Raw genomic sequence first — 27,639 nt, 5'->3', positions numbered from 1 at the left:
TGTTTCTTCTTCAGATGCTCAAAATATTGAATGATCTATGGTCAAGATAACTCTTTACTCTTTTCAAAGTCGTTTCCCATTTGATGGCAGTGGGTACGTTAAAAACAATTTAGCACTAGGACTTGGCTATTTTCATTTTCCTACAATGGAAGATTATTGGGCAAATTGTGAGAATGATTTTGAGGTAAGAAAAAGAGACTAGATGAGATTCACAATTCAACAAATCATTGATTACAAGATGGGGTGGGATGTGACAGGCATACAAGAAGATGGATCAAATCTAATTGATCCTTTCTTCTTCGAACGAATACAACTTTTGGAATTACCTTACATTAATTGGTCCTTACCAGAATTGAAAGATCTCAAGGATAGAACCTTCTTTGTTATTCAATGAACAAAGAATTGGCTAAAAAGCAAAGTCATAGGGGCCACAACCACTAAGCCGATAGGAAAGGGTATGCGAAGAAGAACAATAGTTCGCAAGAAGGTACATCTCATTCAGCCATTCCATCTATCCCGCCTACTACTTCCAGTTCACCACAAGATACACAAGGTGGAGGTGATGATGAAGATCCTAACAAAGGAACTGATTTAGCTTCAGCGTGTGAACTCAACATGGTCACTAGAAAGAAGAGGTCCAAACCCAAGGAGAAGACCTTAAATCCAATTCAGCAAATGATAGATGAAGCTCCTATGATGAATGCCTTACCATCATCATTCGTGGACGAAATAATTCAGTCTATATCTTCTCCTACACGCTCACCATCTCCTAAAAGTGTTGAAGGGACTCAAGAGATGGCAATCATAGAAAATAAATACAACCAAGAGCTCTCGCCTATGATTTTGAATGTTCCCTCAATAATAAAACCATCTACTACTCTCAGCATATTGGCTGCAACAAAGTTCGGAGAGAAAGAAGAAAAGGGTGATCCAATTAGAAACACCAAATCTAGATGTGGTAGCTGATCTTGTACATAAAGGTATGAAGGTGAAGAAGACTAGAGTAGATTCTAGATAAGCAATGCATCTCGTCTTTGGAAACCTAATTGTTGAGATCACGCAACCTATCATTGAGAAGAGCATAGGTGAAGTAGATGAAGCTGATTTTCACATAACTCAAGTGGACTTAGGCCGGACCACTCGTGAAGGTAGGGAGCATAATTTCCAATTATCAGCTGCTGTCCTAATTGAACAGTCATACACAGATAAGCAAACTAAAAACCAGCTCAAGCACCAAGTTCAAGCTCTTTCTTCATGCGTCTGATTGAAGGTAGGTGATTCATTCCCAGATCCTAGTTCTTCTACAGAAATAACCAAGAATCCTAAAAAGATGTTTGATGAAAGCTTTATTCGAAACATAAGAGAATGTCAAACATATGGTAAGATGGTGAAGGCATGGATAAAGGACATGAAAGAACAAACCTCAAGCCTATTTCAGGAAGTAAAAGTCATGTATGCTAAGGCAAATCACATAGAGCAAAGCATTCAAAAGGAACTAGGAACTCGTGAGGAACAACAATTGTTTTGGAGAGAAATTGATGGTCCTTTGATTTCAATGGACAGCGGTATAGTCAGATCTCTGAAATTAGTTCAAGTGGGGAAGAAGAGATAATTGATATATGGCTGGAAAACATCGGATGGAAACGCACTAGCTTGGATCAGAAAACAAACGAAGAAAAGAAGCTCCTAAATGCTTGCAAGCAGTTGAAAACAAAAGCCTTGGGGAATGTACTGACAATTGTAGAAGGTATCCCTATTAGTGAACATACTTAAGATCCGCATAGAATTAAAGATCAGCACTGAACTTAGTAGTAAACAATGTTTGGATGCAAACATCAGTGGCATTGGGTTCTTGCATTCAAAAACTACTAGGTTGCACTCTAGAGTTGCATGAAATCAGGAAATGCCATGATCTATGCAAGCTGATAACACAAAGTGTGGTCATCATAAAAAATAAGACTTTGGAACAGGTAATCAAATCAATCGGATCATATAAGGTGAATTTGACTCATCTATTCATAGCACCCCCAGACCAAAGAACAGATGCAGGAGATATCAATGACCCCACTTAAAGTTAAAAGTAGGAATGTCTAAAGTTGTCTCTCATGTTTTGTTTGTATATTTTGTGAAAGGTCAACTCTAGAACTAATTTTGGTTTTAGTTGATGCCTTAACTTTTCCCTAGTTATGGTTAAGCATTGAAAGTTGGAGTTCGTAAAAAGTTAGAATTAGTTACGAACTATTTTCAGAAATTTCCAAACTCTTAACTTTTTAAGTGGTTACGAACCTAAGAAGTTGGTTAAGCTTGAATAAGTTATAAATTCATGATTGTCACGTGTAAAAAAGGGACATTTTGGATTTCAGTAAAGAAAAAGGTACACTTATGCTCCAATTTTGTTTTAGATTAAGAAAATAGGTTTTGAAGAGGCCCTGATATCCTGCACGAAAAAAAGATCTAAAGATTAAACATTATAGTCCAAGAAACTACAACCCACAAAGAATAGAGCGAACAATGAAAGATAGCACAAAAAGCCAACAAACTAGAAAAACACAAAAAAGCCAAAGGATAGCAGGGCATTAACCCATTCTTTTAATCATTTCTGCTGCTTTTTCCTGCAACACATCCATCTTCTCAGCGACAACTTTGATTTGTTTGATCTCCGAGGAAGCTCCAACCGTCATCTTCTTAGTGGTAGCTCTGGTTCTTCTGCCCATTCCTTGTTGTCAATAGTCAGTCCAACATCCTCAGTCACAACAACAATGGCTTTCTTCCAGCTTATTAATCAAGATCTTGATGTGTTAATTGGAGGCTCTGAGGATGTTATAGCTCTGTTGAGCTATACTTCGGAGGGTACTCAATATCATTGACTTTGTTTTCCAGCTCCATCACCTGGGCTTCTAGCCTGTAGAATGTAGCCAAGTCAATCAGGGATCCAGTGGGGAGATTGTCCTTGTTGTCTCCATCCTACACCTTGTTATCACCAACCTTCTTCTCAACCATGGACATCCTGTCCTTCAAACCCAAAATCTGATGAAATGTTCATTTTATTGATCTGAAGTTATCGAACAGGCTCTTCCTAGCATTGTTTAGGAGGTCCATGCCTACCTCTTTGTTGTTGTCACTAAGGATGACCAAAGAAGGATCAATTAGAGTTTGGAGATCCACCTTACCTGGGTTTGTTTCTTCAACCTTTAAATTCATTGTTTCTCTTGCGATTCCCAACCTCATCGAATCTAAGGATATGTTTTTCTAGGTAAATTTTCTTCCTTTGCCTCGTGGTTGAGGCACTTCTTTGCAAATTTTTTCAACAGATGAGGGAGGATTATCTTTATCGTCGAGGGATAGAGAGCCACCATATTGGTTCTTAATAAGATCCAGGGGGGAGTAATCACCCTCATCATCTTTCATGCTTGCTTTCCCGATATTTTCCTTATTAAACACCGCCTTAGAGGGCACATCCTCCTGACTATCGGTATCCATATAATCCCCACCCTCCTCATATTCATCAGAAGAAATGACCACCTTGGCCTATTTATTTGGCTTACAGGGTTTAATATTTTGGGTAGGCTTTCTCTTCTTGGGGGTCTCCTTTTGTTGTATCAACTCAACATCTTCCTCCGACTCTATCATGTCTTCCTCATACATCTCCTCTTCCGATCCTGCCTTCTTTTGTTTTTTGGGGGTCTATCCACTTTTCTTTAGTGATTCGCCAAGGGCATTCCGAGTAGACTGCTTACCCTTGCCTTTGGAACTCAGCCCTAAATCCTCATCATCTGAATGTAGCCCTTCACTATCTTTGGTATTAGAATATCCATAGGAATCCTCAGCATCACTATCCATGATTTTCTTCTTGCCCTTCAGTTCGGGAAATTTCCCTATTGAGTGGGCTTTAATATGCTCATAAATGAGCAACATGAGACCCTCATGGAAGGGGGTATTTGCAATTGTTTTTTCCGTAATACCCTTAATAGTAGCATTTAAAGAAGATAACAAGTACAAAAGAATGGACACCTTGACATTGTGTATTAAATGATTCAACCACACAAAGTGATATGAGCAAATTCTCGAAAATCTAGTATCTAAAGTAATATAATAGATAATGGCAGAAAGTAGGTCTTACTTTCATCCTTCACAAGAGCCTCTCTTTCACCAAGTTCCTTGGGGAAGTCATCAATGGCTGTGTTAGAAAACTTACGGTCTCTGTAGAATTTCCTCTCATCCATTGTTATACCAATGACAATAGATATGAGCTTCTTGTTGACAGTGTAATTGGAAAAGATTGGTAACTTCAAGGTTTCTGCGATGAAGTCTCACCATGAAGGTGATGAGGTGCCTACTCTCCAAAATTTCCCAAACCCTTGTGTTGTTTTTCCATTTTTCACAGTTGGACGGTTCACGTCTTCTTCTTTGGCCCCTCATCTTAGTTTTGTGATTCTCGACTAGCAAAGAAAAGTTGCTAAAACTGACCAAAGCAATTGCCTTAAAAAAAGAAGTGGTAATCATAAGCACCCAGAAAGCATTAGGATTGACATGATGATTATAGCACTTGTCTATCGTATAGGTATCCTTGCGCTTGGAAATCAGTGAATCAATCTTTCTATGCGTGTCCATCTCTATTCATAATTACTCCTACCCTGCCATTGATTAAGTCATAATCAATGCAAGACAAGAAAATCATAGGGAGGCTTTCATCACCCTGCCAAGTCACATTCCTTTGACACCTCATTGCCTCATTGGCGATTGCATCAGCCACTGTGTTGGATTCACAATAGATATGTGAAATATAGTAGTCTTCCATGGAATTATGAATATTTTCTGTTTCCATTATTATATTTTCAATATTCCAAGAGGGCTTAGTTTTTCCTTTAAGGCAATTGATAATGTTCATTGAGTCTCCACCAGAGTTTGGAAATGCCCTGATTTTTAGCCAATTTGGTTATTTGGAGAGAGACTATAGCCTCTGCGACATTGCTGGTCTATGATCCCAAGGGGAGAGCCACCACTGCAATGCTTTGGTGAAAATGGCTTCTTATCACTCCTCCACACCTAGCCAGCCCTGGATCTCCTTTTGTTGGCTTGTCAAAGTTAGCTTTGCACCATCCCTTCAGAGGAAAACTCCATTTGCTTTCCAATCTGGTCTTTTCAGTAGTGTTAGATCTTGGGCTCCTATTATCTCTAGAAATACTGAGGTTCTCTGTAATTGCATTGATAATTTTGAAACACACCACAGATGGCGGAACTCCCTTGTCTCTAAATATTCAATTGCTTTTCTCCTTCCAAATACCCCAAAACAGATGGGGTAGAGAAAGATTCCAAAAAGAAATGGAATTGTTGGGTCTCTGAGCGAGAGGGGTTCACTGAGCAAAGCAGTCAAGAACAAAAAGAGGAAGGACCTGGGAGATATTCATTTTAGTAAAAAGTTTGGCCCAAATAGAGGTCACAAAGGAACAATGCAGAAAAAGATGGTTGACGGTCTCTTCCTCAAAACAACACAAAACACATCTATTAGGAAGAAGAAAACCTCTCTTACAAAGATTATCCACAGTGAGAATTTTGTTTTGGAGGAGGATCCAAAAGAAAATATTAATCTTGGGAGTGAGGGATGATATCCAAGCTCTCGCCCAAGGAGGAGGAAGAGAACACTTGGATAAGGCTTGCTAAGTAGAAGGTATCGAAAAAGCTCCCGAGGGTGATGCCTCCCAAATAAGACTATCAAGTTTATTCAAAGGAAAAAGAGAGTTCAGCATAAAAGCCAGGGGTTGAAGTTTAGGAATTTCCTATGTCACCCAAGAGCCATTTCTCCACTAGTTAGAAACTCTACTCCTAAACCTATCCACACAAAATTCCTTCAAGTGTTTGATCTCCTCCTGATCTTCCAACGGCCCAAAAGGAAGCCAATAATCCTCCCAGAACCGGAGAGAGTTTTAGTTGCCAAGTTTTCATCTAGCCTTCAAAGAAGCTGCCTTTGTGGCTATAATAAGGCCATTCCAAATGAAAGACCCATTAGGAATGTCTTCAGTCTTGAGAAATTCTTGTAGAGAAGGATGGTTAGACAGGTATTTCTCAAAGAAAATTTTACTCCATTTATCGTTGTTTCGATAAAGCCTCCACACTTGCTTGGCACGCAAAGTAGAATTTAAAACTCTAATCTTCCTCAATCCCAAGCCTCCACAAGCCTTAGGCAAGCAAACCTTGTCCCAAGATATCAATGACAGTCTTTTCTTCTCTTCAACACCTGACCAAATAAATCTTTTATGAATCTTCTCAATAGTCTCCACAAATTTAGAAGGGATCTGGAAGAGAGACTAAGAGCATAGGTAGGCAGATTTTGTAGAATTGCCTTGAGCAATTGTATCATTTCTGCTTGACTTAGAGTTGTCCCTTTCCATCCAGCTAGTTTTCTATTAAATTTGTACACCAGGGAGTGCCAAAAGTTTCCTGGAGGCTTAAGACCCAGAGGTAGCCCCAAATAGGTAGATGACAGGTGCTCAATATTGCACCCCAAAATAGTTGTGATCCTCCTCTGTCTGTCCTCGTGCGTTGATAAAAAATAATGAGATTTTACACCAGTTGATTAGTTGGCCTGTAGCCTTACAGTAGCAATTGAGTAGAGCCTTGAGATTCTTAGCTTCCTTGATGGTAGCAGCCCCTCCCAGAATAGTATCATTAACAAATTGCTGATGGGAAAATTTATCAAAATTCGAAGATGATTTAACCCCAATAAGTTCATTGGAGTTAATGCCCGATAAGATAAATCTCCCTAAACATTCAGCGGCTATGATGAACATGACAGGAGAGAGATGCTCTACTTGTCTCAAACCTTTGGCTGGTTTAAAAAAAGAACTAGGATTGCCATTCACCAAAACAGCCATAGAAATAGAGGAAATTAATTGAGAAATGATTCTACATACCTTGTTATTGAATCCAAAGGCTTCCAAAACCTTTAGCAAAAAAGCCCAGTCCACCCTACCATAAGCTTTGGATACGTCCAATTTGAGCAAGAATCCTTGTCTCTTAGTAGCATCTAGGGAGTGGATGACTTCATGAACCATCATAATGGAATTCAAAAAATTTTGGCTAGGAGTGAATCCAAATTGTTGAGGGGAGATTAAGACTAGGAAGGTTTCAAGCATTCTCATAGTGAGAACCTTAGAAATAATCTTATAAAAGTAATTGAAGAGACTTATAGGTCGGAATTCGTCCACAGTCTCATTTATAGGAACTTTAGGAATCAAGACTAGGAAAGTAGCATTAAGCTCTTTCAGCAAATTTTTAGACCCCAAAAATTCCTGCACAACCTTTATCACAACTTGTTTCACAATATTCTAGAAAGCTTCAAAAAAAAACACAGGGAACACATCAAGTCCAGGAGCTTTATCACCTTCAAAAGAAAACACTGCCTTTTCCACCTCATTCTCAGTATGTATCAAACAGATCTTTTTATTGATAGCATCCCCAATTAAAGGCTTTATATTTCCCAAAATCCTTTCTTGGTCAGTGAAGGAGATAGTTGGGTCAGTTGAGAAGAGTTCTTCGAAATATCTCGTAGATTCTTGATTGATGTTGTCTTCATCTGAGCAGGTCTTGTCATTTTTAATGATTTTGGAGATTCTGTTAGCCGTTCTATGCTTGAGGGTAGTGAGATGAAAAAACCTTGTATTGCGATCACCCTCCCTTAGCCATATGGATCTAGACCTTTGTCTCCAAAAAGTCTTTTCTTTTCCAATAATATCATGATAAGAAGCAAGCTGGGATTTTTCTTTTTCCAGGCTCTCCATATCATATCCTTTGGATAGAAACTTGCATTTGGGAGATTTCTTCCATGGTAGTAGCCTTAGATTAAAAACTGTTTCCACTCAGTTTTATTTCAAACCTTAATATTATTCTTAACATTCCTAAGTTTCTTGGCCACTTTGAACATAGCTGTGCCTTCCACATGAATAGACCACCTATCATTGATCTTATCCTTTGATGTTGGGGTGTCTGATCCACATTTTCTCAAATTTGAATGGGAAGTTCCTTTTTCTATCCATTTGCTCCATCATTAAAACAATTGGAGTGATCTGAACCAATCCTTGCCAAGGCTGACAAGGTACAGGAAAAATTGGCAAGCCAATCCATAGAAATGAGAGATCTATCCAATCTCAACTGTATGCATTCCTTTCCCGCTCTTCAATTAGACCAGGTGAAATCTGCACCATGAAGGTCTAGGTCCATAAGGGACAAATCATTAATGAGATTCATAAGGTCTAGTCTGCTATCAAGGTCAATCTCCATACCACCTTTTTTCTCCTGGCTCTTAAGAGGGGTATTGAAATCCCACATAAGAATCGCTTCCCCTGCAACCCTCCTAGGAGATTCCTAATTTTGTCCCAATACCAAGATCTACCTCTTTTAGAGTTTGAAGCATAAACATTCAAAATGAACCAGCTATCATCGTTCGTGACGTTAGTAAATTTACTCAACAAGATATTATCACTAGCATAAATAATATCACCTTTCAAACTATTGTTATTCTATAGAACTGCAAGCCCACCTAAAGGTTGTTTACCGCATAGGTTAATTAAGAAATGCACATGGATAATTAACACAAACAGTAGAACTCTTTAGATTATTATTCGCATATGCCAGAACATTAGATTATGCTTCATAAGATGAGATTGAATGATAATTTACAATGATCCCAGACGAGATATAAATACTATCCACCGAACCTTCCCGAAGGAGTCCATCGGCCACAAACATTATGTCCGCTACAAACTATTTACCTGTCGGCTACAGAATACAAAAACACCGACGACAATCACCTCGTTGGCTACAGAAACACTGACGACAATCCAGTCGGCTGACACCATCCCCCCCAAAAAGAAAAGTGATCTCCTGACGACTAACAAAACTAGGAGACAACTTTTAGACAACAAAAGAAATACTAGAGAGGAGGAGGCGTCCCAGAAGAGTGTTGCTGGCGACGTAACTCATATACCTGCTCTGTCCTGATGCGCAGATCTTTCTGAATCTGTGAATTAACCTTGACGGCCTCCTTTAGAAGAAGCGCAGCATCCATAGCCTGTCTCTTGGCTAACTGCAACTCGTGCTCAGCTACATCCTTATCCCGTACAGCCGCTTCCGCATCTTGGATAGCCGCATCCTTATCCTGCACAACTGCTGCCATATCCCTCAATAGTGCTGCCCGCTCCGCTGCCCATGCTACCTGCTGGTCAGCCAAGTCTGCGGGTAACTTTTCTCTTGCTTCCCTCTCAACCACCAGAGATCTTTGAGATGCAATACTGTTCGCTGCCTTGTCTGCCTCTATGTGCTGCCGAGCATAGTAAACCTCCTTGTACGATCCCACAATCTCATGTGCCAGCCTCATCAACAGAGTGTCACTCGGTCCCAACTCCGGCTCAGTGGCCCAATCTGCCAACATCTTTGGTGTCTCAACTGCTAGCCAACCTCTATCCACAAAACAAGTCTGAAATCGTTGAGGACAAACCCTACGAATATATGCTCAGATCAAATGCCACTCTCTCCGCCGAGTCAGAGCCTGAATTGCCACATCATATCCCTTCTTTAACGCAGACTTCATAGTCCTAAGGTAGTCCCTGCACCTGTCCTCATCCAACCTGTAATCCTCCTTGGCGAAGTCCTCCAATGACCATTCCACATCACTATTCTCCTAATCAGCGGGAGCCTTGCCCACATCCCGTGCCGCCTCCTTTGCTGTCGTCGCAACCACGACATGTGGCATTCCCTCCTCCTGAGGCTGAGGCTCTAATACTGCCGGTGATGTTCTTGAACGCCTAAGAGACTAGATGGACGGACCCCACTTAGCAGGAGTGAGTCGGAACTGCTGCCTCGAAAACATACTAGCTCTATCCATCACCTCCGGTTGCTCTGACTGCGCGGGCTCCATGCTCTCCTCCTGCGGTATTGGCTGGGCTGACTCGACTGGCTCGACCTCTGCTAATAAAGATGACGAAACAGTGACCACTGCATCGCAATCCATCACATCTAAATGAATCTCAAACTCAAGCTCCGGCACTGGCAACTGTGCTCTCTGTGAGACTGCCACTGTAACGACATCTGCTTGTGCAACTTGCTCTGCTGGTACCACTAGAATCACCTCCGCTACAACCGTTGGCAATATATCAGCGACTGTCTGCGGGACATCTGTCACTGTCTGTGGGACGATCTTCGTCACTGCTCATGGGAAAACCTCTGCCACCGTCGGAGGGGTCATCACAACAGGGGCATGGCGTTGGCCAAACAGGGGAATGACTGACGTGCAGGTAGTCAAGTTTGTCGAAGTTGACAGCTGAGGGGGGGTAAAGAATGTGGACCCACTACCTGCTGCCTCACCGCCAACTTCCCCCGAAGTGCTCTCCTCTTCCACAGACTTAGCCCCGTCGTTTTTTGAAGTGTCTTCTTGTTGACTATCTGTATCTCCGGAAGTGTCCAGTCCTCGGAGTACTCTCTTATGGCCCGCTGTTGTTCCACCTGTATCCAAATGGCACCAAAAGAATATGGGAGGCTCCCAGTCCGCCAACTTGCCCCTTGGAGGAGCCTCAAAATCATCCAGTGGTATCTAGCTAGTTGCAACCTCCAGGAATAGCCCAATGGCATGGTGCGACATAAAAAATGTTCAGTGCTGAAGGGTCATGAATTCCTCCATCCTATCGGTGAGGATTGAAGCCCAATCATATACCATCCCTTGCATGATGCCATTCATAAACACAACCTGCGGCAACGCTATATCTGAAGCCCGAGTGGCACCTATTAACTTGTTCTCGATGACCCCTGAACCGCTGCGTCCCTCTCCACGGGTGTAAGATCTCGACATACTAGATCTATCCAATGCTCCTTCTGTTCTCGTGAGAGTTTGTGGTTCTTGATCTCCACTTTCTTACCATTTGGGCCAAGGATGTTGAAAACCCTAGTGAAATCCCTAGGTTTAAAGACATCGTCATCTGCTGCTTCTTGTACATGAATGTACTTGTTCTGCTCCGCGGGCTATATGTCTTTATCATGGTGCGCAATACTGATTCGAACAACCGGATAGAGAAGATGGGAAGTTGGATGGCCCAATGTACCTGCGCTTGGATCAAAATCTGCTTAATCTGGTCTGCCTCCAGAGTCTCCTGCCACCTCCTCCGGCATTCGCTCCCATTAAGACCCTCAAATTGGACGGTGAGATAAGTGAGTTCCTCCCTAGTCTTCTGCTTCTTGCTATTGAAACCCGAGGGGCTTGCAACTCGAATCCCGGATGCCAAAACCCTTGAACTCTTTTCCATATATGCTGCCAGTTGACTCTTCCACGGCTTCCGTTTGCCTGCCGATTCCATGCAAAATTGGCTTATTTCTCCTTATATAAGTTTCCTCCAACCGTTACAAGAAAAATCCCACCTCGCGGAAGAGGCAAAAGAAAATGTCGAACTGTTTAGAGTACACCTTTCTCACGGAAAAATAAAGCAACAGGTAACCTCGGGGAAATCTTGCAATGAAAAACAATACACAACCAACCAAGCTGTCCCTTAGAAATTTCTCCCTTGGCAATGAGACAGAACTCTAAGAATCGAAGATCACAGTGGGAGTAGATTTTTTTTTTCTTAGGTCGCTCTCAAGCATAGTCGGGCTTATGCAAGGTTCGATGCGTTCTAATAGTCAAACCCTCCATCCTGTAATTGCGTCAAACAGCTCCAAGTTACCAAGCATGCTCAGACTGTGTAAATATCCTCCCCGCGCTGAAGAAATGATAAGCCTTCTCTACGCATCTGTACCCCTCGCTTGGCTGTGGTTAAACATTGAACCGATTTTGCTGTACTGTAGGTAGGACGAGAGCATTACCAGAATGGCAGGCACATACCTTCTTTATTCTTTGCCTGATCTCATTGTTCAGTCATTTCTTTATCCGCTCAGGATTTTCCTTCGAACGTAGAGCTCCACTCACCCACTCATAGTTTCGGCAGGCATGGCTCTTCTCCTGCACGTTCCCATCAATTTGCTTCTAGTCATCTATTTCAAGCTATCGAAGATAAACAAGGAGATGCAAAAGCACTCGCACTGGAAGAAACCTGCCAGGAACCAAGGGAAGACTGCGGCAGAACATAGCCCGCAGAAAATGATTACACACACGGGCAACAGTCGCCTGAGAATTTGACAAAGGGCTGAACAGCCATAAGTTGATCGAGTTCGTGGAAGTCGCCCGTCTGTAGAAGAGAATGAAGACCTTGCCAGAGATTGGTTTACACCCACGGGAGACTGTTCACCTTTGCAACTAATGAAATGAACTTACCACGGCCGATCAAACTCGAGGTGAGAGACAAGCCCGCGGGGAATAGTTTCAATTTGGATCTGTTGACTGCCTGAGGGACCTCTTCCCCATCCAGGGTTGACAATTTGATTGCTCCATTGTCGCCAACCTCTCGGATCTGGTATAGTCCAACACACTTAACCTTAAACTTCCCCGGCTTGACTTCATTGTGACCGTCGTACTTCAACACCAACTGTCCTGACTGGAACCTACTACGTTTCAGATGCTTATCATGCCAGACCTTGCGTCTATTTTGTGTCACTTCTGTCACCCACTGCGCCAACAATCACTTCTCCTCCAACTTATTCAAACTATTTAGTCGCTCTCGTAAGCTTTCCATGTCATTTAGCTTGTTTTCCAGTGCTATTCGCAGGCTCAGAATCATGAATTCCATTGGTACTACCGCTTCTTGTCCAAACATTAATTGAAATGGTGTGTGCCCTGTCGTCACCTTATACGTCGTGCGATAAGCCCAAAGGGCGGCGAGTAAGTTTTCCTCCCAATCTGCACTTTCAACCGCACAGGATTTGTAGATGATTGATACCAGGATTTTATTGGTAGCCTCGGCCTGTCCGTTTGCTCTTGGGTAGTACAGACTTGACAGTGAATGATAAATCTTGAACTGGGTGGTGAGCAATCGAATGACATGATTAACAAAATGTCCTCCCCTATCGCTTGTTAATTGCAACGAAATTCCATACCTGGTAATGATTTGTTCATAAATAAACTTTGCAGTGCTGACGGCTGAGTTATCTGGTAACACCCGTGCCTCCGCCCACTTGGTCAGGTACTCCATTGCAACAATGATGTATCGGCACCGTCGAGTCTTGCTCACCCTCAGGGGTCCAATGAAATCTAATCCCCATCGCTCAAAAAGCTCCTGTGCATGGGAGGGGTTAAATGGCATGAAATCTCTCTTTAGCGGCTTCCCGGCCCATTGGCAAGTGTCACATCCGATGATCCATTCCCGCGCATCATTGTACACCGTCGGCCACCAAAGACCTGCAAGTAATATCTTTTGCGCAATGGTGTCAGGTCCCATGTGTCCGCCCGCGGGGCCCTCATGTGCTTCTTTTAGCACCCGCGGTATCTCCTCTTCCAACACACACTGCCGGAGAATATGATCCGGCTTCATTTTGTAGAGCAATCCGTTGATCAATTGAAAGGTACAACTCCTGATTATCAACTTGTGCCTTTCACTTGGTGGCATCCCAGTGGGAAATTTTCCTGTTGACAGATACTCACCGATACTCCTGTACCATTCGGGCAGTACCCCAATCTGAAACAGTTGCGCGTCAGGAAAGTTGTCATTCACACCCTCCGCTGGTTCCCTTGTTTTGATCCGTGACAGGTGGTCGGCGCTAACATGTTTCTTTCCCAGCCGGATAATAATCTTGAAAGTAAATTCCTGTAATAGAAGTAGCCATCTTTTGATCCTCCCTTGGATGACAGGTTTATTAATCATGTACAACAGGGCCTGGTGATCAACATAGAACACAAACAGCGTAGCGAGCAAATAATGACGGAATTTTTGCACAACATAGACCATTCCCAATGCTTCTCTTTCAGTCGTGCTGTAGTTCTGCTCGGCCTTTGATAACAACCGGCTGGCAAAGTATATCGGGTGATCCAGTCTGTGGTTACCTGTCTCTGCCAGGGTCGCACCAATCGCATAGTTGGAGGCATCCACATGAACATGAAACTCTTTATTCTAGTCCAGATACGCCAAGATGGGTGCCGTAACTAGTTGTACTTTCAGCCCTTCAAATGCCTCGTCATGCTCTTTGTCCCATCTAAATGATTCTTCCGTACAGGTTAACCTGTCTAGTGGGTATGACCCCTTGGCAAAAATTTTAATAAATCTCCTGTAATAATCTATGTGCCCGAGAAAAGACTTTACCTCCGTCACATTAGTGGATGGCTGCATTTCAAGAATGACTCTCACCTTGTCGTGGTCTGTCTTTAACCCTTCCTTACAGACAATGTGATAGAGCAATCTTCCGTGCGGAACCATGAATCTGCACTTCTTGGGATTCAACGCTAGCCACGCTCTGCAACATCTCTCCATGAACTCACCAAGTGTTGTCAGGTGTCTGTCTTCTGTGTTGAATACTAACCAATCATCCAGGAAGGCTTTGAAGTTTCCCACGGACATCTTGTCAAAGATATGCAGTATAATCCGCTGGAATGTGGCCGGTACATTTCACAACCCAAATGGCATTCGACTGTACGCATAAACTCCATCTTCGACGACAAAGGTTGTCTTCAATTTGTCCTCCTCCGCTATAGAGATCTAATTGTATCCTGAGAACTTGTCCATAAAAGAGTAAATTTCATGTTCGGCAACCTCCAAAATGTTCTCTGTGAATCGAATCGGCAAGGGATCCTTGATCGTGACTGCATTCAGGCATCTGAAATCGACGCATATCCAGATCTGAGTAGTATCCTTCTTTAGTGAGATGACTATCGGCGACACCCATTCATTGGTCTGCACCTTGAAGATAATGCCAGCTTCCAGCATCCGTTTGATTTCCTTCGTAACCCATACCGCATAGTTCTTGTTCGTCCTGTACGGTCGCTTTCGTACAAGTATGGCTCCTTCCATTAGCGAGATGCAGTGCACACATAATTCCGGCAGTACTCCCTTAAGGCCCTTATATGTCCATGCAAACACATCCTTGTATTCCAGAAATATCTTGAATGCCGCAGCTTTGAGTACTGGATCCCAGTTATCTCCGACTAGTATGTTCTTTGGCTCTGCCTCGACCCCCAGATTCATTGTTTGCAACGTAGCTTCATTATACTTGATTGTCTCCCCTTCACTGAATGCATGGGTAGGTGTAACATCCAACGGTGCCTCCCCCTCCTTTACTTCAGTAAACTCCTTCAGATATTTGTTCGCTCTCGAGCCTTCCTCAATCGACAGAACATTGTAGCTGTGAAATAATTCATAGTCCTCCATTTGCCAGTGGTAGAGACCATTAACTGAATCCAAGTTGTCATCCGTTGATCCCCCATCCAATCGCAGGACTCCCTCCTAATCCGGTTCCATCCGTTGTCTGCCTTCATCCTCCTCTTCCTCAGAATCTGATGACAAGGCCTCTTCCCCTACCATTTGGGTATGCAGGTCAATGACAAATCGACAGCCTTTACTTTCCAATGATAAAGTGTTCTTCCAGTTGTGTCGAGCTCTCGCTTCAATAAGCCACCCGCGGCCGAGGATGGCGTCGTACCCTTTTCTCTTTAATGGAATCACCACGAAATCCATCAGGAACGGCTGAGTGCCAATTGTTACGGGTTGTGCCATGAGAATACCCAGCAATTTAATGCCATGTTGATCAGCTGTCAGCAACTGAAATCTCAGAGGCCACAATGTCGGTTGTCTAAGCTTCCTCCAGGTTTCTTCTGGCAATACATTTACGCCGGACCCTCCGTCAACTATTGTGTCCCTGAGAACATCTCCGAGGATCCCCATCTCGACGATTGCAGGGTGTCGTCCGGATGTCAGCGCCAGCAACATCTGATCTTCTCCGCCTTCAGCAATCTCCTTTTCCTTCCCTTGACTTGGTTCTCCCGGTGACTTGGGAACTGGCGTAATATTTGAGAGAGTAGATTGGAGTTGAGGCATGGTGAGAAGCAAATCATTTATCTTTACTAGTACCTCCGTCTGCAAAATTTGCCGTACTACATTTTGTTCCGCAGAATTCCTTGTTGAAGTGTCGGTGGTGTCCTGAGGTCTTGCTGCTTGGGATACTTTTTCAACCTCCACTCGTGCTTCCGCAAATTTCCTCTTTTCTTCAGCGGGATTCGGGTATTCTTTTGCTTGTTTCTGCGTAATTGCCAAAACTTCTTCCTCATCTGTCCCAACAGTGATCAAGTTCACTCCAAATTTTGGACACTTGGAGTCATCGTGATCGCCAGGTCCACAACATCGGCACAATAGTTGAGGTGTATTCACCGTTGGACACTCCTGCGCAAAATGCCCCCACAAGTTACATGCGCGGCACTGAACAATCGGTCATCCATTTGCATCATACTGGATTCGGCTTCTGCTCGTATTGTTGTTATTGTTTGCATTGTTATTGTTGTTCACGTCTATTATTCCTGTATTTGCTGGATGTGGCACCTGCACTATTGTTGTTCCCGTTACTACCTGACGGGGAACCTCTTGCGTAAGAAGCACCTGGGTAGATCCTCTTGTCTTCATGTTAAAGGGACACTCCTTTGTCGAATGGCCCATGATTTGACAAATGTCGCAGAATTGATTCTTTGGACAGGATCCTTTAGTATGACCCTCGGTCTTGCACTTCGTGCACCACATCTCACTGCTTTTTGGCTCCTTCTACATGTTTTTAAACTCCTTCATCATGCGGATCATGTCCTTCTGTAAGGCGCGGACCTTCTTGCTACTGCCTTCATCGTCGCTGCTATCTTCGCCAAAAGGCTCGTCGTCATCAGAATCAAACGAACTAGTCTTCTTCTTCTTTGTCTTGTGCTCACTTTCGAGATTCAATGCTCTATTATATGCTTTCGTGTATGACGACGGCGGCACAATTTTCATTTTCTTCCGTAGGTTTGGGCGTAGGCCTTCCACAAACCACCTTTTCTGAAGTCTGTCCACCGGCTTATTTTTCATTTTGTTTATCAAATCTTTCAATTTCCTGGTGTAAACGCGGATAGTTTCGTTCTTCCCCTGCTTGGTATTGAAGATTTCTACGACAATTTCATTATCGTCACGCAACAGTTGAAATTCGGCCAAAAACTCCTTTTTGATGTTATTCCAACTGTCTAGCTTTTGTGGATCTGTACTAGTAAACCAATCAATTGCCACGCCCCGTAGGGTTGCCGAAAATTGTCTCATCCAGTCGTCTTCATCAGTTATGCCATTTGCCCTCCAGATCGTTTCACATGTTTTGCAGTGTCGGATGGGATCGGCCGTACCATCGCCATCAAATTTCGGTAATTTCTCTTTTGGTCCCGCCATCACGATTGGTTTCTGTAAACAAGCATTGCTCAGTCCTACAACACTGGCGCTCTTCACTCCCACACCGGCAGTCTGCACTCCCACACCGGCGGACTGGTCTCCCACACCGACGGACTGCACTCCCACACCAGCAGACTGCTCTCCCACACTGGCGGTTTGCACTCCCACACCGGTAGACTGCTCTCCCACACTGGCGGACTGTTGTCCCACACTGATAGACTGGTCTCCCACACCGGCAGACTCAATAGCTGCGAACCTTGGTGAAGAAGAGTGTTCTGAAGTTGTCCCCTATGGAATTATATCCCGGATTAAGAGTTCACTCCACGCTCTTGCTTTGTCGGCACTCTGAGCCGTGCGAGTCGATGCTCTTTCGTCTGAATTCTCTTCCCTCGGCAAACACAGATTCAAAAAATCCTCCCGTGCTTCTTCCACCAATTCCACCCGCTGCCGAATTTCCTCCAACAAGTCTTTCGTGCTCCGGTTTCCGTCGGCAATCTTCTGGAATCTCCTTCGGCGTTCGGCTTGCTGTGCCAGAATTAAATTTTCTTGTGCAATACGCATTCCATCTTTTCCTTTTGCCTTATTTCAATCCTTGTTAAGCTGATTTGGCATTAATCTTCATTCCGCCCACCTTCCAAGTTCATAAGGCAACGGCGCCAAATGTTTACCGCATAGGTTAATTAAGAAATGCATATGGATAATGAACACGAACAGCAGAACTCTTTAGATTATTATTCGCATATGCCAGAACATTACATTATGCTTCATAAGATGAGATTGAATGATGATTTACAATGATCCCAAACGGGATATAAATACTATCTGCTGAACCTTCTCGAAGGAGTCTGTCGGCCACAAACATTATGTCCGCTACGAACTATTTACCCGTCGGCTACAGAATACAAAAACACCGATGAAAATCACTCCGTCGGCTGCAGAAACACCAACGACAATCCAATCGGCTGACAAAGGTCCCTCCAAGAACCAGCTATTTTAAAATTTCTAACTTTAAAAGAATCCACTCTGTCCTTAGTCATTTTAGTCTCTTGAATAAGAACAATATAAGGTTTATGGTCCCTAATCATGTTCCTAACTACATCCTGCTTGTGTGACCCATTTAGGCCACGAATGTTCAATGATGTAATCTTCATTTCTTCTTGCAAGAACAAACTTCCCCGATGGTTAATTGGGTTCCATCAGCAATATTCTTATTTGCTTCTTCTTCTCTAATAGTGCTAACCTTTTTCCTTCCCGATGTTTTAGGTTTTGCTCCCACATCTAACTTACTTTTGCTTCTAATTGCTGCAGGTGAAACAGGAGAAGGATCTCTATTGCTTTTCTTTTTCTTGTGACTAACCATCTTCCACCCTTCTTTATTACACCTTTCCTCTGTGGCGCACTAATAAAAAATAGCCTCCATGTTCCTGTCCACTCGATCTTAGTTCTCATCAAAGATAAAATCAGATTCTCCCAATATAGCTCAGGGTTCAGAGTCTTGTATGATCATACTTGGGGTAACACTTTCCAAAGAGTCTTCCTTATCCTGATCTGCTCTTTCAGCAGGTGATTGCATAGAATCTAGAATTGTTGATAATTTCTTAAGGTCATTTGGAAGAGAGTTAGAAGACCCCTTTTCATCCAGATTCTTGTTCTGCATATCCTGGACCAGAACTTCATTCTCCCTCCTAGGGATTTCCTTTTCTGCCCCCCTACATTCTTCGAGAGCCTCATTCAATACTTTATTCTCAAGATCCTTTCTCTCCTTAATGTCTGCTAGCTTGTCTTTCTTTTTCCATTCCTTTTTCTGTGCCTTTTCCTTGGCAATGAAAGTTGGACAAAGTTTGGCCACTTGCCTGCCTTCTTCCATTCCGATTTTGTTGCAGGGTAAAGTTTGAAAAGTAATTACAAATCTTGTCTTTGTAATCAAAAGTTTCTCTTGTATTCTTAGTATTGGAATATGGAAAGAAGCACATTTGGGGCTCTTTTTCATAAATCTAAACAGCCAAAGCTTTGATTCTGATCAGAATGTGTATTTTTCATAGTATTATGATAAGGCTCATAGATGGTTGAATCAAATTCAATGTTGATATTAGCTTCCAAGCTTAGATCTTGATTGTTTTTGTTAGTTACTCACGTTAATTCATGTAAGCATTAAACTCGTTTGTATATTTGTTATCAATTAATTTCTTTTAAATTTTTCATTCGTACATTTCAAGTTTGAAAATCAAAAAAATTATATCTTACGAGGGAGCTGCTCCTCTAAACGCAGAGGAAGGTCGCATATCAAGGACCTATCCAATTGTTGGAAATAAGTGTGCCACATACATTCCATCGGGCTGAGTGTATAATTTGCAAGTGACAAATCTGTTTACCAACAATCCTCTATAAGCTTAGTCTTTTATTATAAAAAGAATAATACATGCTATATGTTTCTTAAGCTGACACTCTTTGAGCTGTGTCATTAGTTTACAATCTCATGTGGGGTGAATGCACACTAACCACTTGCAAGCAATTCTTATGTTCTAAGGAGCACTCCACACAAAAGGAGGAACAATCCCGGTCCCGCGATCATTAATGGGCCAATTGTGTCACCTCTATGTACCAGGAAAAAGTGTTTTCCGGTGTAGCTAGCATTAAAAATTGTGATTAAGATATATTTGTTAAAGTTTTGCTTAGAAAAATATGATAAGCAACAATAAAGAAGAACTAAAAATAGGAAAAAAATACAAGAAATTATTCCGAGAAAACCCTTCCACTTGAAGGGAGAAAACCAGTACACCAGAAAAAAATATTTTCATTGATAATAAAATGTTTGAGTAGATAGATTTATGAAAATGAGATTTGAAGGGCCATCAAGATTTTCGCTTTGCAGAAGCAATTCCGAAACAACAAACCATATTTTATTTAATTGTCCCTTTGCTAAAACATGCTGGTTTTGGCTATGTAACAAATTAAATTGGCAATTGGCACTCGATAACAATCTTTAGGACCATCTCAAAAGTTAGCCTAAGTTTATAACCTTTGGAGGATAACTGCTTCTATATTACTATGAGAAATTTGAAAGGAAAGAAACTGTAGAATCTTCATGAATGAGGAACTATCTATTCCTTCTTTTTTGAATAAACTAGAGGCTAGTATCATAGAAAACATCAACAACAATCTTAGATTATCGGTCAGAGAAAGAAGGATCTTTCTCTAAATGGGATGCGGAAAGGAAGAAAAATTGGAGCAATCTTATCAACCCTCCCATGATCTACTCTAAAGCTAATAAGCTGCCTAGAGCTAATTGTAAATGGAATCCACCTCATGGATGGATTAAGTTGAATTTTGATGGTATGCATCATCCATACTGCTAATCAAGAATGGTTAGTCAAATGAGCTAAATTCATAGGGAAGGTTACAAATAATGTTGCAAAGATGGAGGCTTTCATTGAGAGATCTCCAATTGAGCTTGGATTTGGAAGGAAAGAAACCGTAGAATCTTCATGAATGAGGAACTATCTATTCCTTCTTTTTTGAATAAAGTAGAGGCTAGTCTCATAGAAAATACCAACAACAATCTCAGAAACTCGGTCAAAGTAAGAAGGATCTTTGTCTGAATGGGATGCGGAAATAAAGAAAAATTGGAGCAATCTTATCAACCCTCCCATGATCTACTCTAAAGCTAATAAGCGGGCTAGAGTTGATTGTAACTGGAGTCCACCTAGTGTATGGATTAAGTTGAATTTTGATGGTATGCATCATTCGTATTGCTAATGAAGAATGGTTAGTCAAACGAGCTAAATTCATAGGGAAGGTTACAAATAATGTTGCAGAGATGGAAGCTTTAATTGAGGGGTCTTCAATTGAGCTTGGATTTGGGAATTAAGAAATTAATTATTGAGGGGGATACTTAAATCACTCTTAATGCAATCAGAAAACGAGGAACCCCTAATTGGCAGCTCAACTCCAAATTAGAACAGGCTTTAGAATTAATAGATGAATTGGAGGACATCCGAGTTCAACACATATTCAGGGAAGGGGGTAAAGAAGTCAATTCTCTAGCAAATGCAGGGGCTGATGGAGAAGAAATGTTCATTAAAAAAGAACTAAGTAATCCTAACTAATTAAGAAGCAACCACACGAAAATCTTAGACTTGGAGGAAGTATTAATGATACAAATAAAATAAAATATTAGATCAAAGGAAGTATAATTGTTCATCAATTTAATGATACACGTTAGAAAAAATTACTTATGATTTTGGTATTAGTTAAATAAAAAGACGTAATCTACAAGGCAATTTGCCTTGAATAAGAAATGAAATATGATCTGTTATAATGGTTCAAGGTAGACAGCAGATTTATTTGCATTTTTGCTCTAACAAGTATCTTGGCCAAGTATTTATATTCTTGCAGGGTCTTCACTCAATACATTTACGGTTTTAACTAGCACCGAGGAATGGAAAGTGACTAATATTCAAGAGTTTGTAACAAGATCTTCGATTAAAGGAGAAAGATCAAGGAAGCAAATTTGAAATGTTAGAAGACAAAAGACATTGGTCTGTAATCAGAACTGAATTTACTGCTTCTTTGAGCAAGACTATTTGTAACTTTGTTATTTAATATAATGGAGGGCTTTGGCCTTTTACCGGTCAAAAATAAATTAAAATGTTTGAGTACAATGCTTCACTTGATCATTGTCTACAAAGTAATTAATTACACATTAAAAAATTCATCACAACAGATGGTCTCGTCAATTTCCAAGTACAAGATTTTTCATATTTCCAAATGCATTGCTTGTCGCATGACACAGGTCTCTTTATATAATATTATCTAAAATATTATCATAAACATCTTCTCTCAATTTCAACATATATCAAAATCAGAAATAAAGATTTCTATCACAACAACAATCTTCAATTGTACACATAGAACAAACTTCTTGTCTCACACTCATCCAGACTACAATCTTAATCGCGAACAGTTTATAAATATTATGAATGAATTTTAGAGATGCCTAAAATCGTAATGCTGAGGTGGATTAATTGCAGGCCAAAAACGAACCTTTATCTAAACAACATACCAGGCAAAAGCGATTATTTCCAGTGGGTTGGCTTTAAGGAGAGCCAAGCTTTCTTTTGTCTGGATTAATTGCAGAACAAAAGAAGACCTTTATCTACCGTAAATAACATACTAGGCAAAAGTAACTGTATTCTGCATGTATCGGCTCTAAGGAGAGTGAAGATTTTCTTATCTGTTTTCAAAATGTTTCATAAATATTCATTGTTTTAACTATTAAGGTTGCAGTTGGCTAAGTATCTTTTTATACAGGTTTGGTTGCATATTGCGGTGTGGATGGTTCTGCTCTTCATTTTCAGGTATAGTTTTATTTTATTTTTTCTTCGTTTTTGCTTACCCATTTTTCTCGTGCCAATAAATACAGAGATAGCAGTAGGGCACGGAGCATAGTTTTGTCGAAATACAAGACTCCTGCACCAAAGACATCTCATGACAACATTGCATATTTGCACCCTTGTTCATTTGAGTTTCGCTTATGTCAGATATCTAGATGTCTATACTTTAAAAAGACATGACTCATATTTGTTGTTTGTGTATTGCTGGATTTGATCTGAAGCTTACTAAGAAAGCCGTGGAGAAAGATAAAATGCGACACCGGAGCCCCCATTATACTTGTGGATCACTCGTCGAAGAGGGAACTAGAAGATTCAAGATTATATCTCCATCAACTCTTACTCCTGTTCCAATGAAGAAATCTCTTAATGAATGGAGTGATACTCCAAGATCTATACGTGGTTTTCTCTCCGAGTCAAATCAGGTTTTAAGAACAAATATACGTGCAACAACTGGTGAGTAATCCCTTTCCTTTCAGTGGTGTTTTTAACGTTATAATGTACGCAAGTGGAGACATTTTGATAATGATAACACTCGTGGATGTAGAGAACAAGTATACAGAGTCTGGCTCATCCGCATTAGTAGCAGTTCCCGATGAATATAATATGACACCCTCCAAGAACCGAATTGCAAAGAAATCGAAAAAGGTCAACAGTGTAAAGCATTCTACAAAACAAATGAAAGAGGACACGGGGGAACTTTCCTTGGTTCCTGCAGGTGCAGATCAATGTCTTAATTCAGGTGTTGAAGAGATTGGTTGCAGTAGGGTTGAAAAGTATCCGTCAAAACAAATTTCAGTACATAAAGTCAGATGGAATTCTAACCCAGGTCGTGAGAGATGGCTGTGCTACGGAGGAGCTGCGGGTATCGTGAGGTGCCAAGAAATAACTTCAGTATTCCCTGCGCAATAACACTTCCAAAAGGATTTTGAATATGGAAACAATCATATTCCATCAAAGGATGTCATGTCTTAACAATCAGCATCTTGAACGCAGGAAATACATTGGAGATTTTCTCCATTGTTGTATTTTAAGCAACGTAATCCAATTTAATCTCTTTTCAGCAGTTTGTTCTGCATGTGATCTCCAAATATATATATCAAAATTTCAGCAATAAGAATCTTCCTTAGGATGGATATACATGAAGATAGCATAGTCAGACGAGAATTAGATCTGCATCCTCTCATAAAGAGCCAACCCTGCCTTAACAGAAAAAGTTTTATAAATAAAAAAATTGTGATATTATGTCAAGTTTATAAAATAGAGATTACCATCCTATAGAGCTCTAATAGATGAAATGAGTGAATGTTTTTAATAACATTCACGTGGTCAAACAGTCTCTGTAGTCCATAAGTAGTCGCGAATAGAACAAATGAAAACAAAAATGTAGTAGGCTTCTATAAATTAGATCTCCTTCTCATTCTGCAACTTGGATCTTTTGTTATATATTTTGGTTAGCAAATCTGTTATCCTTGTGATTTTTTCTTCTTCAAACAAGTGTCTCAAGGTGTTCATTATAGAGTATCAATGTATGTGTACATTATAGAGTATCAATGTATTTTCCTGAATATCTTTGTAGGTTGAGCACTCTATGATGTAGTGACATTTTGTCTCCATCACTTCTCGAGTATAGTAACGACATATTCTATCTTTTTTAAGTATCACCCATCTCTTGGTTTCATACCCAAGTTATTTGGGCAGTTGACATTTTAAATTTCTATTTTATATTATATTTATTCCTATGTAGCTCTTTTTAATATGGTCGTAGATGGGATTTAAATGTTTGATGTAGTACACCTTTTCCCAAGATGACATGCGCACACACTTTCCTCAAATTTGCCTTGAACATACTTTTTTATTTCCTTGTTATTAACCCAAAGATCGCATGGAGCAACCAAATCCTTAGCAAGTACTTTTCCTGGGGATTTAACCATCAATGGCTTTACCAGCTGATATGCAAAAGCACACCAGTTTTTCTTGACCTATGTTCCACCTTGTGAAGGTTTAACCAGTGAGTCACAGGCTCTTTATTTTTACCTCGTTATTCCCTGTTAATCAACATCCTAGAGTTTTTGTTCTCGTGAATATTGTAGGTAACATGTGAGCATCAACCATATCTATACCTAAAGTTGAAATATGTCAAAGATTAAGAGGAAAACTTTAACTAAAAACATACACCCCAAATCTTCATAAATATCTAGAATGGCAAGTTACAAAGTAGTTATTTTATTTGTAAACGATTAATAGAATGTGTTTTCTTATTCAATTTTACATATATAGAAAAATGAAAAAACTGAAGGAGATCTAATATAATAGGTGAAGTTAATAGACTTACAACTAAAATTGAAAAATGGGCCTTGAATTATGAATGTTTGTACTTTAATGTTGTCTATGGCAACAAGGGTGGTGCATGGCTAGTAAATGCTTGGTTGCAATAAAATCTGTGTATGCCTCTTGTATGTGGAATGGAATCAAGTATTTTCTAACATGTATTGATATGAACTTAAGAATGTGAATTAGAATGTATTTTGGTGGATGGAGATGTTGACATATGACATCTATTTTTGAAGTTAGTAGTGTTGAGTTACATGAATGCATATTTAATTATATTAAGAGAACAATATACATCCATTATAATTACTCATCTATTGTATGAATGGGTCTATATAAAGGAAGTGATTATCATTATATGGATGTGTGAAGTATGATATTATATTACAATCTCTTGGACATCAAGTGTGCAATGGCTTTCAACATAGAGTATTATAGTGACCCTACTTCAAGCTTTACTCTATTTGTGAATATATTGGATATCAAGGCATCTCAATACACATGCATCTTGTGTTGTGTGAGACTTATCTTCTACATTGTATTATTTCAGTTATTATATGTGAGATATTATTGTTAGTAGTAGAAGAAGAAATAAGATAATGCAAAAATAGATCTATCACAATGCAAGGACTATTTGTGGGCCAATATGTCCTAATATCCAATTTACATAGGTATATAAACCCTTAAGGTGGGCTAACATGGCACAATACTCCTTATGGAAGAAGGCACTCTATGTTATATCTGAAGATCTCAAATATAATAGCATACTTTACACAACACAAAATAAGCACGAGGAAAAAGATACTAACAAGAGCAACCTACAGAAATAAAATAGCCTCAATATAGCTAGTTATCAACAATATAAAGTTTTTCTTTAGTGGAGACTTCATTCTTTTACGAATATTCCAACATATATATGAAGTAAATGTAAACAACTTAATTGTCAATTCAATTTTATAGAATAGTCATTATTGATGCAACAAAAAAACAAAAAAATCATGCTACACAAAAAATTTATTTCTTTATATCCTTCAATAAATTTATTCTTTTAAAAATTATATATATTTTTTAAAATGAATATTTTCTTAGTGTTTACTCCAAAGTCTTCTTAAGTCTTAGTGTTTACTCAAAAATCTTTTTAAGTACCCCTATCCCATTTAGTTGTGGGTGATTTAATGTACCCTTCTAGTATATACTATAAATTTCCTTAATAGAAGTTGTATAGTAAGATATAATAGAATCAAACTATAAAATTTTACCAATTTCAAAGTTTTTTTTTTTCAAGTACTTAAACTTTAATTACTCTAAATGTAACAATAAGAATTTTTATTTACAATTATTTATATAGCATGGACGAGTCTTAAATGCAACTCAAATAACCATTTAGAAACAATCAAAAGTATTCACTCATAATAAATAATTAATTATTGAAAGTTCATGTTTAAAGCTAAGTCTTAGAATAAAATTGACAAAATAATTTAGAAAGAGGTACTTTTGTAGTTTAAGATTACAACAATAGGGCCTAAGGTTTTAAATAATCTTTGTCCAAGCATGCCTTTAATGTTTTTGATATTAAAGTAGCCAAAATAAGGGGGTTGATCCGCATAAGCAAAACAATGGTAAAACCATTAACAATAGACTACCAACTATATAATAACTAACACATTTACAACCCCAACATTTAATATCAAAAGCTTGTCCCCACAACATTTACATAACTAGATCCAATTCTTATCTTAAAAGTCTACCATTATGCTAACCATATCTATAACATTGTCCATGGTAATAACAATAATATAAAAGTAATATCTAACACTACCTTTTAAAGTCGTTAAAACAAACTAAAGCCACACAGGGCAAGTTTAGAGAATTCACAATCAGGTCATCCCAGTAGATCCACAACACAAAAAACAAAACACATAAACCAAAGGCCTAATTCTTGGCCTTTTCTTTCCCCTTTCTTGGCAGTAGAATTTTTGTCCAATCATCCACTAGGAACCCAAAGAGTTTCTTAGTCCTTCATGCCCAATCCTTCTTGCTCTTGCTAGAGCAATTGCAATGTAGCAGTTACTATGTGTGTCACCTTTGCAACAAATTTAGACAAGGCATTGAAGAACTCATTCAACTTGGCCTGTAGGGCACCAAAATCCCCCTAGTTTTCTCCAAAATCCCCCTAGTCTTCTCCATGGTTTATCAAGAAGTGACAGTCATCAGGGAAGTATCATTAGTGGTTTGATCAATAAGTGGGGCAGGGTAGGTGAAATCAACGGTGTTGATGGTGAAACTGGCTGACACATGGGTGGTATCATGGTCAATCTCCTTTTTGACCTCATCAATCGTCGAATCATAAGCCTCCTCTATTGTTTCATCTTCTTCTTCCACCTCATCCTCTTCAACATATTTTCCCTAAACACCTTCTTCCTCCTTGGCTTTCTTTTTTCACTAGCCCCTGACCTTGACTCCTCTTCAATTTCCATCTTTCTATTAGAAATTTGCTTCCACCTCACCTTACTCTTGGCAAGTTTTTCAGACCTCCTTTGGCCCCCACCAGAATCCACTAAGTCCATCTTCACCCGATGTTCAATTTTAGGTTTTATAATGTTAACCTGAGCCCAGATTGTATT

General features: G+C 40.1%; 1 protein-coding gene across 1 annotated transcript in view; it reads left to right on the top strand.

Annotated features, from left to right (window-relative positions):
* Nucleotides 1-23,929, top strand: part of LOC149543175 (Transducin/WD40 repeat-like superfamily protein) — a 268,058-nt gene extending 244,129 nt beyond the window's left edge. Inside the window, exons 13-15 of the mRNA XM_089798064.1 lie at nt 22,605-22,651; nt 22,909-23,140; nt 23,232-23,929. Of these exons, the coding sequence (XP_089654190.1) occupies nt 22,605-22,651; nt 22,909-23,140; nt 23,232-23,596 (644 nt within the window). The 3' untranslated portion in view covers nt 23,597-23,929. The remainder of the gene's footprint in view (nt 1-22,604; nt 22,652-22,908; nt 23,141-23,231) is intronic.
* The last annotated feature ends 3,710 nt before the right edge of the window (nt 23,930-27,639 follow it).

This window comes from Cupressus sempervirens, chromosome 8 (assembly GCF_028749045.1).
Source record: "Cupressus sempervirens isolate cs-2001-9-10 chromosome 8, ASM2874904v1, whole genome shotgun sequence".
Taxonomy (NCBI): Eukaryota; Viridiplantae; Streptophyta; class Pinopsida; order Cupressales; family Cupressaceae; genus Cupressus; species Cupressus sempervirens.
This window is presented reverse-complemented; position numbering and strand designations above follow the sequence as displayed.